The sequence below is a fragment of the Anoplolepis gracilipes genome, chromosome 2, assembly GCF_047496725.1.
Source record: "Anoplolepis gracilipes chromosome 2, ASM4749672v1, whole genome shotgun sequence".
In the NCBI taxonomy this organism is placed as follows: Eukaryota; Metazoa; Arthropoda; class Insecta; order Hymenoptera; family Formicidae; genus Anoplolepis; species Anoplolepis gracilipes.
In genome coordinates, this window is record NC_132971.1 from 14114882 (window position 1) to 14132824 (window position 17943).

At 35.7% G+C, this 17943-nt stretch overlaps 1 protein-coding gene and 1 long non-coding RNA gene across 6 annotated transcripts in view; one reads left to right on the plus strand and one right to left on the minus strand.

Annotated features, from left to right (window-relative positions):
* Window positions 1-11917, plus strand: part of LOC140676071 (uncharacterized) — a 347777-nt gene extending 335860 nt beyond the window's left edge. For all 5 annotated transcript variants that reach the window (XM_072910739.1, XM_072910740.1, XM_072910741.1 and 2 more), the window contains one exon: window positions 1704-11917. In XM_072910739.1, coding sequence (XP_072766840.1) covers window positions 1704-1879 — 176 coding nt within the window. In that variant the 3' untranslated portion in view covers window positions 1880-11917. The remainder of the gene's footprint in view (window positions 1-1703) is intronic.
* Window positions 1-16077, minus strand: part of LOC140676073 (uncharacterized) — a 98418-nt gene extending 82341 nt beyond the window's left edge. The window contains exons 1-2 of the long non-coding RNA XR_012048528.1: window positions 15556-16077; window positions 15167-15210 (exon numbers count right to left, since the gene is read on the minus strand). This is a non-coding gene — a long non-coding RNA (uncharacterized lncRNA). The remainder of the gene's footprint in view (window positions 1-15166; window positions 15211-15555) is intronic.
* Window positions 16078-17943: the final 1866 nt, after the last annotated feature.

Sequence of the window (17943 nt, forward strand, 5' to 3'; positions counted from 1 at the left end):
AGAGACACGTCTGCACGGACACTGAAAATCTAAATCAAGGAGACAAAGCCCTTTACGCGAGCTATAATTTTTCTCATTACTTCTTAAAATTTATTGAACAAGGATAATCTACTTTTTTGCTTATTAGATAAAGTACAAGTCTTTTATTACACACATGTTTTCGAAACTTATTTTTATATTTCGAAACATGAAATTGATTCATGTCTTTTACGATTTGCAAAACATCTGATTAAGAACTAAAAAAATCAAATGAAAAAGGGGTAGTGCGTTATTTAGGGTGAAAATCATTTATTATATTATTGCCAGGTCGATAAGTCGCGTTACGTCGTGTAATGCTAGCCACCGTCTGCCTGATGGGGTGCGATTCACCGGCGATATGGGGTTTATTTTGGCGGCCTCCGATTCAATCCCCACCGCAAGCCGCTTCTCTTTCCGCGCCGCAGACTCCCTCAGCTTGTTAATCTCGCTAACGTCGCGCCACAGGTGGTGACCTCGCATTGTCTCTTCTCTGCCGTAGCCTCATCAACGTCAGCCACCTTCTATATTACCGAATGGATTATTTACGGACTTAATAACGCACACGGTCTCCTTTCGTCCGGCGTATAGTAAGGTGTATCGTCTCATCGCGTGCGATTCTTTAAACAATTCGCACGTGTCGCGCGAATTAATTGTTCAAATATATCTCAGGATTTTTTGAAAATTATATTTTATTGTCGCATGACAATCCCAAGAGATTATGTCGGATCCGCGATGCGAGAATGGATTTGTTCACGCAACATGTCGTTGCTATTGTGCTATGCAGTTGGACATGAATTCCTGTCGTCGACGCGCTTCGTCGCAGTTAACGATGTTAGATACTACTCGTATCTCCTTTGATAGCCTGTTTAGGAGGATAATAACGTCCAATTCTCGTATCATGCCGCGGAAATCTATTGAATCACATTTGCTCTACAAGCTTGCGCCTATCGCGTTACGTTTACTATCATGCGATCAAGGAAGGCTCGGATCATAACATTGAACGAACGAGCTTTCTCAAGTAGGGAACCGATACTCCGCGGTTCCGCTTATCTCTGTGCAAACGGGTATTATCCAGCATTATGCTCTGCGCAAACTGCCGATTGACAATGGCTGTTTGTCGTAACTAAATAGATGTGATTTGTAGTAGATATGGTAACGTTTCACAGAATGATATATAGTAATCTTTAATTTTTTGGAATCAAAAGTAAGAGGAAAATCTAGGACTCTACATATTTACTATAAATTGTAAAATATAAATTTGACACAGAATATTTCTTTTTTAATTTAAAACAAGTATTCTAATTTTTCTAATATCAGTTTTTTTTAAGTTTTAACGAATGAATAATATTTATGAAATGTCAATATCGTTATTGAATTTTTGCGAGTCTCGTTAAAAATTAATGTATTAATTATTAATATATTATTAATAATAATCATTCCATATTTTATTATCGTGGTGTCATACTTGTTATTTATTTACGTATAATTATTTTATTAAAGACTGCAAAGAGAGAAAGATATTAAATTTTATGTTATACTTATAAATGATCGAAATTGCATCCGTTTACTTCTATTTTATCTTGAATGTTGAAGCATATTCTTTTTTCTTTCGTTATCTCCGCGCGCCGAGAAAATTAAGCGTTCTGTCAGATTCATTCACGTGCTTTTTCTTCCTTCTGTTTCAGGAGAGAAACCGTACAAGTGCAGCTGGGTGGGTTGCGAGTGGCGATTTGCGCGTTCAGACGAATTGACGCGCCATTACCGCAAGCACACCGGCGCGAAACCGTTCAAATGTCGGCATTGCGACCGATGCTTCTCCCGCAGCGACCATCTAGCTCTCCACATGAAGAGACACGTGTAATCAATCGTTTCCGCGAACGGTTCCAACCGCGCGTCACCTGCAGTCGGGACTATCGGGACTCGTTCCTCGTGAAAATCGTGGAAATCTTTAACATCTACGCGAGGATTTATGCAATCTAGCATCTTCCAAGATCACCCAATGCTGCGAATAGAGAGAGATTGATTGTGAAATGTCTAAACTTGACGGACAAACATCAAGGAAATCTACAAAGCTATAACTGCATTAGGTGATTGCAACAAGACGTCAGACTCTATCATTGATGAAAATTGGTCCTCGAAGATTACTATTGAGGAAATCGATGACCCGCGAGATGCCGTTCAGAGATAATTGAAGATTGAGTTTTGTGTCTAAAACGATTCATGAAAACAGCTCGGAAGAAAACTTGACCATCAAAATCGGACGTGCTTGAAAACGTCACTTCATCGAAGTCCAAAGAATCGTGTGTATAATGACGTGCGTTTTCAAAGTGCGCTAACGTGTAAGAACGCAAGGTAAAGAAACGAGCGATCAATGATGTTCAAGATGAATCTTTTGAGGGCCAAAGGAATGGTACGAAGCTTCGGCCTCTATAATTCCCGTGAATTTCACGAGACCGAAGCATCGCTCGACGGTCAGCAAATGATTCAACAAAGAGACTGCAGCCAACGTAATATAGGGGTAGGCCTCCGACGAAGGGAGTAGCTGAACAAAGAGTTGCCCGGGGAGTCTCGCACGAGAGACGTCAATCACTGCCAATTCGTACATTCTAAGATCAGCGCTACCGTCGATGATTTCAAGCTGCGACTTCGCAAACGGAGGTCTTCGAAAATGCGAAAAACGTGAAGCTGACCGGAGAAAGCCTAAAAAAAATTTTCGCCGAGCCTGAAATCGTTGCCACAGCGCGCGGTAGCGGACGGATATTCATTCGCGAATGAAAAAAAAAAATTGTAATATTTTAAGTAAAAGATATTGCGCTCCTACAAATCGTTTACTTTTTCCAAAACGATTGAGTCGACGAGATCTGTCGAGTGTCGTGTCGCGCGTACGCTAAAACCTATAGAGAAAAACGTAAAGATTTCGCGAGGACAATAATGCAGAGACTGTCGGTGCCAAATGTTATTTTCCTTCTCTTGCTTTTCTTTCAGAAACTCCTCAGCTACTCGCGGCTAAAATCGCGCGCGCACGCGGCACTCGCGGGACCGATCTCGGCGATTTCTCTCGGTATTAACGGAATCGCACGCAGCGGAGAGTCGTGGCGGACGCGACGCGTGGTAATTGAATACGTGATTTCGACCAGTTTCGACGGCAACGGGATTTGCCGCGCCAGGTGTTAATCCTGAATTTACAGTGCGAATTACAACGTGGCTCGCCACCGACTCTGTTGCGCTACCATATAGTCCGCTTGCAACGAAGCTTACGAATGCGAGATCCAATTGTTTTGCTTAGAAAGCTATATTTATAGCCGATTTTCGTTAAATGCTGACTTCAGCTTCAGGTAATTATAGTTATTTTTAGGTAATTATTGTTGCTACGTTTTTTACTTTTATGAAAAAAAAGAAAAACGATTTTTTTCTCAAAATTTGCATGCTTTTGGAAACATTTTTACTTTTTGTAATCTTTTTTAGCTGTAACATTATGTGAAACATGCTCGAGTAAGGGAATCATTTGTCGAAACAATCATGATGAAAAACTTGGCAAAAAAAAAAAATATATATATATATATATATATACATATGTATGTATATATATTTTTTAAATATTCTTGTCATATATTGAAATAATGTAGGATACACTAGGCAGTATAATTCACATAAGATTTTTGTGCATTTCTTGCAACCAAACATTTCGCGAGTGATTTCCTGTCTCGTGTATAATTGATGGCAGATTTTATCAACTAAGAAATTAGAAAGACTCTCGATGAAATACAAATATAATTTTCCCGGCTTCATCCCATATTTTTCTTGCCTGTGTTTTTTAAAAAGGTGATCAGAAGGATTTATTAAAATAGAATTTTGATCAGAGATTTATTTAATCATTTGATGTTGCACCAAGAAAAATTTGTATTCTGTGCACAACTAATCAGTTTCAAGGAAAATGAATTTTTCATTGTATTATCATCCTTTAGTTTTTACTAACCCGGGAAATTTAAATTTGTACTTATGATTTTGTATCCGCGAGCGCGTTGTTCTACGAGATACGATCAACAGGAGATTGCTCGTCTCGCTCGTCATCGATTTAGAAGGTCCCGATATTTACGATATATCGTGCGCAGCAATCGAATATTTCGGCAACGCCGAGAAAGAAAAAAAAAACAGGAAAAAGATTGAGATCATTGCGACGTGCACTCATCAAAAGAAAAAAAAAGGGAAGGAGGTAACTTCAAGAAGACTAATTTTAAATCTGATGTAAGAGGCAAAATAGGGAAGATGAAAGAGAGAAAGAAATGGAAATAACTAAATTTTAAATGTTCAGTGGCCAAATAAATTAATTAATACGCACGTAGAATCTAAAGATACCGTACCTATTGAGTAAGCCCGACTGACGGAGTGTCGGCACGGTTCGTGCGAATGCATGTGCATGCGAGTGTGGCTGTGTTATGTTTGCGTGAATCGCCGATGCGCGCGTGTATACGTATATCTGCGTGTAAAGGTTGTATGTACGTGCGTGTGTATTTTTTTCCACGGATATTCCAAACCTGAAAGGTAAGGAATCCAAAGGAGGAGAGACGAGCAGAACACTGAGTTTGTATATCGTGCAATTTTTTCAATGTTTTATTATTTGTTACCATTGTTCACGATTAATTATAAATAAATAAATATATATGTATATATATACATACATATATATATATATATATATATATATATATATATATATATGTAGCACATTTACAATTTTAGGATATAAAGGTCATGAAGCCAGACGTCTTTTTGATAGATATATTCGGATACCGTGGTCGTCGTCGCGTTCGCGACATCCCCTCTACCTACCCCCCCCCCCTCGCACCCCCGATCTTTTTTTCTGACGGGCAAGATGTAATTAAAATTACATATAGTACAAGAGAAAAGAAATTACCGCGCGTAAAAGATGTGAAGTCTCGTCTTTAACCTCGACGGCCTCTCGTTAAATTCCATACCGGCCGCTGGAACGAAAGTAACAGAAGATAATTGTCGTTATCGGCGACTTGTTAGAGCCAGAGACACGCACGTATAATTTGCTCTCAGACTCGTGCACCTAGGTTCGTATTAGGCGTAGTGAAAAAAAAAAAAGATAACGAGAATTGATATCGTGAAAGAGAGAAGACTCCATCCGGACGAAGGAATCTTTATCGTCAGGACGAGTGTTTCCAATCGAGGCGACCAACGGGCTCTGTAGATATATGTATATCGCTAAGAGCGAACGATGCGAAGATGCGTCGTTTTAAAACGAAATTGAAAATAAAGGCGAGTGCAATTGTCTGAGTAATCAAGCAGAAACGAGAAAAGCGCGAATACTTTGAATAAAAAAAGTAGCTAGACGTTTAGATAGGTAGATGGATAGCTAAATCGTTAGATAGGCACTTAGATAGACAGATAAATAGATTGACGAACGGGAATAGAGCGTGTGCGCCCAAGAGTGCTTGAGACGGATAGAGAGAGTATTATATATATATATATATATATATATATATATATGTAGGTAGATGGTTATATACATAGGTAGAAATATAAGTATCTGAAAAAACTCTAAGGAATCTTAGGAGAAACAGTTGTACGCGGTACGATAACTGAACATAAGTGTTTTATGATACTTGCGTACAAGAAAAACGAGATGAATACTAAAGAATAAAAAAATATAAAAGCATACATATAAAATTAAGTGGTAATAAAAAAAAATTAAAAAACAGTACGATTATAATTGTATTATCGTGGTCTAAGATATTTTCAGTCATGTTGTATAGTAATTGTAAATTATACGACTTTAAAAAGATAGAAAGCATGTGAGAAAGTGATAATCTGAAAGTGAGAAAGAGTGAGAGAAAAAGAGAGAAAATGAGCAAACGTTGTGAGAAAAAGTTGCGCGATTCGTGCTAGATTAGTTTTACGTGAAATGAAAATGAATCGAGAAAAAGATTATTGATAAAACGAATGCGGCGGGGCGACATCGGTCTCGAGTCTCGCAAAATTTGTATAATAAACGTCCCCGGAGAATGAAACGCGGAATGAACTAACGGAATGCGTATTGAAAAAGATATGTAAGAAGCTCCCTTTTAATAATAATGTTAATAGTAAATAACAAATACTCGCGGTAACAGGGCACGAGCGCGACGGTAGATGTAACCACGTGAATTTCGAAGCACTTATCTCCATAGGAGCGGAAAGAAAGGAATTTGATGTTATTACTATATATAAAGTTATGAAAAAGAAGAAGATTTGTCGCAATTCAAGACGTCTGCTATATTTTTTTTTTTTATTACGATAATTTCGTGTATTTTCTTACTTAAACATTTATCTTTTCTTATATATACATCTAGTTCTTTTCTTACATGAGAAATATTTTTATTCCCATTTTACTTAGGAATTATATCTACTTTACTTTATCATTTCTCTATATCTTGAAAACGTGAATTATATTAAATTCCAGCTTATAAGTTATTCTTTTCTTGTTTACAATTTTTTTTGTGCGTCGCAGACGTCATGTATTGCCAAATACGTATTCAAAATGCTACACTGATAACTGATAGAACTAATATTATTTTTGGGGAATTTCCTCGTTAGAGAAGAGTTAAATAGGTAATGAAAAATGATTACTATTAATACTGATATAAGGATTTTATGAAAAAAAAGACTTAAAAAAAGAGAACAGCGAGAGAGGGAGATAACAGAAAGAGAAGTAGAGAAAAAAACTTGAGAAAGAAAGAAAAAGAGAGAAAGAGAATAACGATGCAAGTGAATGTAGAAGCACAAGTGGCAATATGTGAATGAACTAGAGTGAAAGTGTATGAAAGTAAAAAACCAGAGAAAAAGAGAGAGAGAGAGAGAGAGAGAAAGAGAGAGAGAGAGAGAGAGAAAGAAAGAAAGAGAGACAAGGCACGTGAAAGCGAAAGATAAAGATTATATAACTTATATTTTTAAAAAGTGACCTTTGGCATTTAAAGACTTGTAAAAATCGTGCAACGAGTTAAATAAACAAACAAAATCAAGGGCGCAGTATATTAAGAAGCGTCCGTCCTTTTTCGTGTCTCTATTTCATGTACATGATGCACATACACACATACATAATACAAACATATACACTATTCGCTCGTTGAAATACTCAGATACAGGTGCAACTTAATTAATTCCGAGACATTTTTTCTAAACTGCGATATATTGACATACCTATATTTCTAAAAGTTGTCAAACGCATGTATGTACAGAATACACAAGATAACACACGAGGCTCCAAATGAAAAAAGAATCCATAGACAGTCGAATGCACGTTACGTGCTCCTAATCTAAATACGAAATTAACAGAAAGCAGAGAGAGAGAGAGAGAAAGAGAGAGGTGGGGTAGGGGGAAGGGGGTAAGAATAAGATAAGTAGGAGATAGAGAGGAAGGTCGAAAATCTAACGTTGGGAAAAATAAAAAGGACAAGTAAATGGATTCCTTTAAAAAACATACATCTTACATAAGACACAGCCAATCAGTAGACACGTATACTAATATATATATATATATATAGGCAATCGATTATCTCGGGGCCTACAAAAACAAAAATAATTTCGGTCGACACGATTCTCGTGCCTCGCTCGTGCGATCGTTTTTGATCATCGCGAAAATCGAGTTTCCTCATTTTTGAATTAAAATTCTTCATAAACGCGACGATGAGAAAAACCCGTAAAAAAAAAGTGGCGCGATTAATATACGGATTAAACGGATGTCCTGGAGGGTGAAACCTTTTTTCGCGATGAAGTATCGAGTATCAAAGTAAAAACGGAAGAAAATGAGTCAACAGACAGTCACCGTACAGTCACTAATGTCATTCAACAACATTATTCATAGTAGGATAGCGTTTTTAGGGATTTTATACAGGCATGCGACGGCGTTCTATGTTTTAGCCGAAATTTACTACCGATGATTATTGACGTTTCTTCGTGTATGTATGTAAAACGAGTGCGTGCATACGTAACATGTGTAATAAAAAGTAAACGAAAAGGCACGATAAGGATGATTTTTGACAGAATGAAAGACAGCAGAGAGAAAGAAAAAATAGAAAGGGAGAAATTGCAGGGAAAGTGAGAAACAAATGCAAGTCAGCAAAAATCATTTTTCCAGAATTCTGTACCTCGTTGCGTATATACATTTCTATTTATATAACTGTGCATATTAACGTATTATGATAATGTGATTTCTTACATGTAATCCTGAGCGCGGAGAGAGAGAAACGTGGAAAAGAATGATTAAGGGAGTATTTTATATTATGAAATAAAAAACGCGAACAAAAAAAAAGATGCGAGCGAAAGAAAGAGAAAGGGAGTACGAAAGGGAACGAGTGCGAGATGTAAAGCGATAACAATTCTTATAATCGCAGCTTTTTTGCCACTCAAGTATGTAATTAAAATAAGGAACGCGCTTGCACAGTTGTCGCTCTTTTCTCTCGGCGTCATTTCTTCTTCTTCTTCGTCTTCTTCTTCCTGTTCTTCTTCTCTTATCGCTATTTTTTTTATCGATATTTTCGTCAAAATAAATGATGACCATCTGTATAATATTACGTTTCAGTATCGTTTACTGATCTATCAGTATAAGAGATACAACAACGAACGAAAACATCATCAATAATTACGCTAACGAAAACCCATGTACATTCAAGTACATAATCATTATCAGTAAATAATGATCAACTTTCTATGTAAAGTCGCACTCTTTGCTTTATGCAAACATCTCATCATTGTCATCTTGGAAAAGCCTTGGATGATTATCGATCATCTTGCTGAAAACAAGCATCGTTTTGCATTTCTTGGGGCTGTCCATCGAAAACTGATGCAAGAACTTTCCAATCGCTTCCTACATAACCGTCGCTCTCGAAAAATATTCGCTCTCATATCCCATACGGCACTGCGTAAACACGCTTCCCGTCACGAGTCGTTCGTATCGATTGCAACGTGGGAGATGCGTCTACGTGGCTGTGCATAATACCGTGCACGCGCTAGCACGCGCAGGAGCTTAAATCTGTCTACCAAATACTCTAACCATCCGAAGATATATATGTGATTGTATATGTTTTTTAAATTTAGTAACTTGTTTCCCCCTTCTCGTGTGCTACAAAATCAGTGTCGTAGAGCTATCAGCGAAAGAAAGTCGATGATCGCGCGCAACATCAAGTAAAACAAGAAAGAAATGTGTATTGTATACGATTCTATAAACCTGACTGTTTTTGACGTAAAAAAAGATTGAAAAAATACGTATAAGAAAGAGAGAGAAAGAGAGAAAGAGAAAGACATCTTTCCAAAGTTGAGACTAACTATTTGCCGCGACTCCCAAAAGTCGAGACACGCTGGTTTACTTCGAAGACTCGACGTTTTGTACAAGGTGTAGCGAGCTCGTATAACGAGCGTAGTAGGTGATCACATGTGATATTTGTGTATCGGCTATTATATATAAATAAATAAATATATATATATATATATAAATATATGTAAATGTATATTATATTAGAATACTTTGTTAGGACATTATGGCTGGTAGTTAGAAAAAAGGATATAAAGAAATGAGATGAAGAAAAAAAGGGAGAGAGAAGAAAGACGAAAGCGTCGAGCCCTATCGAACTTTCTGCCGTAAATAAGCGAACGCCTCGTGAACGGAAGGGTGAAGGAAACAGAGGAAACGATCAACTTATCGCGGAAACACACACACACACACACACATACACCGCTTCTGCCTAATTGCGTAGGCCTATTTGCCGGTTTTGAAAAGCGGTTCATCAATTCGGATGGAGAGAAATATAACTGACAAGAAAGTAAATGAAAGGAAAGTACGACAAACGACGAAAAAATATATAGACACGAGCTTAAAAGGGAATCGGCACGCGAGCAAAGCTCGTCCAAATTTCCGAATTTTCCACGAGGGTGATTGTGTAGTCATAAATATTCGTTAAAGTTGATTCAAGTTTAATCGATTTGCGTGGCGAGGATTAAATGGGAATTAACTGATTCTTTATTTCTTTCTAGAGAGACGATTAAAAAGGGATGAAGAGTCTGTGTCGAATCTCAGTTAACTTTAACTAGTATTTATGGGAATCGTCCTATCAAATTCTCACAGGCAACTCCGACGAATTCTTCAAAGTCAGGATAATCGATTCTCAATCACGTGCGAGAAGAAGAAGCGCGAACACACAGATACCGCGTAGGATGTGACCATTTGCGATCTCGAGAGTAATGTCACTCGAGTCCACAAAAGACGAGTAGTTTCGTGATGCACAGTGACTTGACTCTATTACTTCTTTCTCCACCTGCTTGCAGGACGAGTCGCTTTGCGACATTTTTCACACCGATACATACATATTGCAAGAACGTTAGCGAGTGTAAAAATCATGTCATCCGGCGGCGCCTCATGTTTCGGCCGTCTTTGAAAATTTCGCTTCCCTTCAGCCCCAGGATTATCAACTTGTTAAATTGACAAGTTTCATCCTTATCTACTATGCCCGACGCTGAATTATATCACCCTGCATTTAAAATCGAAGGTCTTTGAAGTACGTACGAGCTCGTCTTGCGCGTACGTCAAACGTCACTTTTTCTCTTTTTCGATCCCTTAGATTGCTTTCGCACTCGACGGAGAACAGGGAAGCGACGCGAAGGAGAGATTAGCAAGTGTTAGCGAAGCTTTGGGGTGATGATTGGCTAAACTGTCTGGCGAGAGAGTTTACGCGATAAGATAGGAATGTGCGAATGCGAACACGAATGTGCGAATGAAAGAGAGTGAGAGAGCGAGAGAGAGAGAGAGAGAGAGAGAACGAGAAAGAGAGAGAAAGAGAAGGAGAGATTGAGAGAAAGAATATATGAGCGTAAAAGATGTACAAAACGAAAGAGAACAACCAATTGTATGTAATTGCTTGCGTATATGTGTATATGTGTATGTATGCCAATGTGTAGAAATCTGCGTGACGCGAGAATCAAACTTTGTGCGATTTCTTAGAGTATATATTCGCCAGAATTTTTATATAAATTATTTACTACACAGAGTCTTTATTACATATATTATCTTTATATTAATGACGCTGCGGTTATATATTATTATTAATGTTAATTATATTATAATTATAATTATTATAAGGTACGCATTATTGTTCTTTCTTTTCTATCGTCGATATTGTACAAAAGCAGAAGATGCCGTCTAAGTTTAAATGTTTAGCACGTAGATTATTTGTAGTGTTATCATGTATACATATTATGATTGATTGGTTAACTAATTATATTTTGTACAATTAAGCGTAGGGCGGGGGGAGCCGCTTTGACGAGCGGTCCTTCCGCCTGCATTTGCGATTGAGTCTTTTAATTCGATGTGTGCACGAATCGCTGAATAGTCGATGAAGCGCACTCGCGGAGTGAGCGACGTCCATCAGTGTGTCTTTCGATCTTCGCGCTTGCGTTTAACGCCAAGCGTGAGTTTAAAGCGAGAGGGAACGAAAAATCTCTTGACGGGATGGATATGCGATATAGATATGGGCGGCGATTTCGGGCGCTCCGCCATAAAGGATAACGCGCGCGAGGATGGAAATTTTATTTTTATTATTTTCAGAGGCCATCTTTCATTGCGCGCGCGCGCGCGCGGAATCGCGCCTCGAAATTTCCGCGTGCGGAAATCTCTCTCGTCGCAACTCGCAAGAGGATCGATCGAATATATTAATCGAATGTTACCCAAGACATCTCTCACTCATGCGCGAGCGCGCGCTACGTTTCGTCGATTTATAATTGTTGTCCGCTTAGAGATTTTTGCGTTGATCGAAAAAAAAAACGCATGCTTCTTCTTCGGCTATCGGAGCGAGCCAGGCCGGCCGTGCGCTTTGTAAATAATTTATTAATAAACAAATTTCTCATCGTGCTTGTGAGTGAGCTTGCTTTCAAGAGTCCTCCTTAAGAGCGCTTATGTTTGCGCTAAATTACACGCAATTACCAAATCAACGTTATTGAATTGCACTCGATTCAGCGAATAAACAAAATGCTGTAAACATTTGGAACTTACAGTACAGGTCGAGCTGCTTAAATTCGCGTCGCGTTGCGCAATGTCGTCCGAGGTTGCTTCAAACGAGGGATAGATTCGATATTGGACGCGAAATTGCTCGAGTCAAATTGCCGAGCTTTCCTATTATTAGACACGAATTAGCGCCAGGGCCGGCCCATCCGCTAATAAACGTATTCTCGATAGAGCGATTAAAATCTGTTTTTAATTTAAAGCGCGATTAAAACGTGCAGAAAATATGCGTGTGTGAGTCGCGTCCGCGACATGAAATACTTGATGTTTTGCACTGAACGTTGAGAAGGATGTTGCAGAGCAGTAAGCAGTGGAAATAAAAATCGCTAAATTTCAATAAAAGCATTTGTTACTTTTCTATGCTGTCGCCTCAGTTAGGAAAGCCATCGCCCTCACACTGATCCGCGACGACCGTAGTCGTATCAAGTTTGCTAATTAATGTGTACTAATTAACGCTATTCATTAGCTTATCCTTTGACTCAAAGATATCGCTATCTTTCGATCTGTTTACCTTGTAAAACACGACGCGCAAAAATTGTCAGATGACGTCTGCCCGCCTCGAAAATCGCGCAAAAATGGCTGTATCCAAGCGGAGAAGGAAAAGAGATAAAAGAAGCCAGGCCGCGAATGAGTGTTTCAGGTGAAAGAGAGAGAGAGAAAGAGAAAGAGAGGATGGAAAGAACGTTAACGACAGAGAGAAAAAATGTACGCGAGGGTGAAAATGGACGAGTGAAATAGCGCGAGTGAATGAGAAATTGGATGAATTAAAAGGCGGGAAAGAGTATATGCGCGAGAGGGGCTGCATGACACGAGAGGCGCGTGTACGGGAGAGAAGAAAATGAGCGGCTCGGGCTCGCCTCGCAGCACTTTATTCCTCTTCATTCTTTTCTTTCCTCTCTTGGTGGCTCTTATATTACATCGTAGCGTACTCTAAATATCGTTATTTTTTAAGGAGAATTACACGAAGATGGAATATAAACGCGCGATATTGAAATATATATATAAATATATATATATATATATTTATTTTCTAAGATATAATATATATATCATCTATATATGTATATTATTAAATTATGATAATGCACAAATGTAATTATATGTACATGTATAATTATTATCTTGCTCTACATTCGGGCGGTGGTAAGGGACGGAGTGCGGGATCGGGGGCGGGGGGGATGATTTGTGATGGGGGATGGTCGTGGGAGGTTGAGGGAGGATGAGAATCGAAGGTGTTGCGCGGTGCGATGGCAAGCGAAAGGGACTCTGTGAATGAGCGCGAAGGGCGGAAGGGCGGAAAGGGCGGGGGTGGAGAGGAAAGGGGGGGGGCTTGCGGCCGCTGTAACCTCATCTTTCATGAATAGCTTGTATTTCTGCTCAGTGCAAAATAAAACGTACGTTCCTGTTGAAAAAAATGAAAAAAAACAAAGAACGACTTATTCGTCTCGTCTTCTTCTTTCGTCCCTCCGTATTCAGCTTCAGCAGCGCCCGGGCCTTCTCGAGACCGCTTCTTGGATAAATTGTCATTGCAATTTTTCTTAAAAATGTCGACACACGTGTTCGGTATCAGCAAAACGCAGACGCAGGTAAGTATTCAATATTATAATAATTTCACGAAATCTCATACGACACGCTTCATAAAATATAATAGTTACAGAAAATTGATTAGTATTTATTATCGAATTAATTTTCAATGATGTATAATTTACTTTTAGAAATCTGTTAAATCATCATTTGTAATGAGATTTTTTTTTGTTGCTTTATTGTAGAGCCATAAACGCGTGGCTCTCACGTAAATGTAAAGAGTTTATGCATTTGTTTTCAATAAAGTTTATGTATAATATGTATTTATATATTACATGCAATAGATATATTGAGATAGATTATTAATGGCATGAAAGTACGAAATGTCTCACGACTTTAAATAATTCTCGCATTATGACACGCAAAGAAAGACGACAACTATTTTGTGCGTTACATACGTGGGGCAGGGTTTATTGATTTTACTGCGAGATTGTCTGTGAAACTATAATATAATTCCTCCCAATGTTTGTGATGGAAAGGCGTTCATGACGTTTTGTCATCGTAAAGTATTTTGTGGGAAATTATAATATGTCCTTTTTTTCCATGAAAGTTTCAACGTATATTCACATAGAGCCATTTCAGACGATTTATGAAAGGGACATTCACTACGATTTTTAGCTGATCGATCTATAAGTAACATTTTAGCGTTTTTACATTTCTTTATTCTTTATGTTTTTTTTCTATCATTTCCGTTGGTTTTGTATATAAACGTACGCAGATAGGAGGCATCTGATTGGCCACTCACTTTATGTAGTTTATATAATTCTTTGAAACAGTATTGGATGTATTTTTGGTCTCTGTTGGTTACATTCATTCTAGCTACATTTAACCTTCTACTTCTATCAAAGATAAAAAAGGAAATTCTTCTTCGTTCGTCGTTAATTACCATCGCTAATAGATAAGCGTAAACATTTTACTTCCATTTACTATCGTTTAAACATCGTTTCAATGTAACTTATTTGTTTGAATTGATATAAAGCCAAGTTGTTAATTAAAACTGATTAATTAAAATTGTTATAGCAATATATAATATAATTTATAATGAAATATAATTTATAATAAAATAAGATAAATTACTTTATGTTATTTATCATCACATGTTTATAATTTAATTAATTGATAATTTGTCTACATAATTAGAAGCAAAATTTTATAATTTGTGAGCATAGATGAATGAGCTATAAAAAATTAGGAGCTAATATAAAATAAGCTATATAAAATTAGCGCGCATTATAAAAATAAGTTATCCTTATATAGTTAATAAAATCAAGAGCACTTTTTTATGAAATAAATTAGAAAAAATTCACTACATATAATAAAATGCTTTTTATCATTTTTTACATAATTTATAATTTAATTTATTTTTGCAATACACATATATGTATAATAAAATATATTCAATCTATTATAACCCATTCATTTTAAGGCAATGAATTATCTATATATAATCTACATCTACATCTATAATCTCTATAAATCTGTTACTACAAAATAAAATAAAAATTTGTCACTCACTGATCGATGTATACCAGATTTGATGATATTGATGCTACGTTGATCTATAACACATAAATATAAAATCAAAATTATAACAGCGATTAAAATAATTACTAATATTATAATAAAAAGAAATATTATCGTTTACATCGAATTTTCGCTGCGTACAATAATCAGTAAATATATAATGGATTAATTTTATAAATTCTGAAAAAAACTATTTTTTTAAATAGAGAATTTTACAGGATTTATATAAAAATTTTTCTCTCTAATTCTCTTTGCTACATTAATTCGTATTAGTTTAGCAGATGGAATTAGAGAGAAAAATTTTTGCGAATTAATTTAGCAAAGGTGATTTATATGACATATAAATAATATATTAAAGTTGTATTGTCGATTCTCAATACCTCCTAGGTCTGCATTTCCTCTCAGATCGTCAAGGTCGTCACGGTCTGTGAATTCACGTTAGACTTGTGAAGTTTATACAGTTCATTCAATTTATTCGAAAAGTTTATACAGTTTATTACGCGCGACATTTTAAACGGCACTCCCGCACTTAAACGCCACACTTTACACGACACTCCCGTACTTGAACGTGCGATACTTTGTACGGTATTTCCGAATTTCCCGATTGACAATGAGAATAAGTGAATATTTTATTTCAGGGAACTGCACTTCAAGCCAACAAGAGACAGAAATATGTCAGAATCATAACGAAATCTCGCGATACTTGTCGCAAACGTATTTTAAAAAGGAATTCGACAATATATATCTCGCATGACTACTTTACTGCTCGAGTGTCGCCATTGTGAATGATCGCGACAAGACCGTGACGTGTAAATAATAGAGCGCTATGCGACGTCAAGGTTGAATATCGTATTATTGTTAATTTATTTTGTCGAAATATATGGAATATATACTATGCTTCTTTTACGTTGTATAGATTAATTATTAATGAAATGATTGATATTTTATGAAACTTTCTTACGTTAATAACTTGATCTATGATTCATGTTTTATTGCATGTTTTTAAACCAAATAACAAACTATATTCAGATTTTAAAAAATTTCAAATATTGAATATATATTTGACTTCAAGTGTAGTTAGAGAAATAATTTTATCATTCAAAATTAATTCAAATGCAATTTTGATCTCCATTGTTTCGGTTTCTAATCGAAATTATAACTAAATGAATCGTGTGTTTGAGAAACACACCCTTCAATATAGAGTTGTTGTCGCATATGACTATAGTCATTTATTGAAAATTAATTAATCATCAATTGTGATTATAGCGAATTATTTTGTAATACTTGGCGCAATAGCGTTTTGAAAATGAATTTGACAATATACGAAGCGTCTCACACCACTACCTTACTGCTCGAGTGTCTCCGCGCGAATGACCGTGACAAGATCGTGACATGTAAATAATAGAGCGTTATACGACGTCAAGGTTGAATACCGTATTATTGTTAATTTATTTTGCTGAAATATATGGATTATATACTGTGTTCCTCTTGTATTGTATAGATTAATTATTAATGAAATGATATTTCATCAAACTTTCTAACGTTACATTAATATCGACTTATGATTCGTATTTTTATCGCATGTTTTCAATCTAAATAACAAATTATATTCAGACTGAAAAAAATTTTAGATATCGAAATATACATTTGACTTCGTTATAGAAATAATTTTAGTTCGAAAAGATAATTTTGGTCCCCGTTGTTTTGGTTTCTAATTGAAATTATAAATAAATGAATCATGTGAAAAACACACACTTTAATATAAAGTTGTCATCACATACAGTTATAGTCATTTATTGAAAATTAATTAATTATCAATTGTGATTATAGCGAATTATTTTGTAATACTTGGCGCATTAGCGTTTTGAAAAGGAATTTGACAATATACGAAGCGTCTCCCACTAACCACTACCTTACTGCTCGAGTGTCGCCGCGCAAATGACAACACGCTAAGCGCCTGTGACGACAATAACACGCTATACGCCATAGAGGTCAAATATCATGTATCGTAATTAATTTGCTTTGTCGCTCCGAAATATTTAACATTTTATACATTATTTTATAATATAAACTAACGTTAAACATATTTTATATTTTGTATTTCAATTTAATATTAGTAAATAGACTATCATCACAAATAAATCTAATATTTATTTAAAGAAACATAACTCCATTTTGATAAAAAAAAACTATTTTTGTAAATTAATTTTTAATTAGTAGGTATAAGTACTTTATGCTTTACTAAATTGTTATTTTCCAAAAAGCTTTTATTTGACGTTAAAAGAATTAATAATTTTTCTGTTAAATTAAGAAAACAATATAATAAAATTTAAAATACTTAAATATAAATAATAAATTTAAAATACACTGCGAATAATGTGGCAATTTATTTTTTTCTTTGTTTAATATTTTTCTTTTATTTAATGTTATATTTAATATTATATTTTATTTTATTTAATATTATAATATATTATAACATTATTAACTTCATTATTGCGCACTGGTTAGTATTAAATTATTTTTTATTTTGTAAAAGTGTTTTATTTTGTAATTTTTATGGATTTACAAGAACTATATACATATAAGTATGTGCATATAGTAATTTCTAATTATAGAATTTAATATTTCAGAAGGTAAATGTACAGTTTAAAATACAAAAAGGTATGGAAATAAATTGTTCAAATTTTATATTTTTTCCAAGTATAATAAATAAAAATAAATCTTCGAAGAGTGAGCGCTTGTTCCATTGTAACGCACGCTGTAACAAG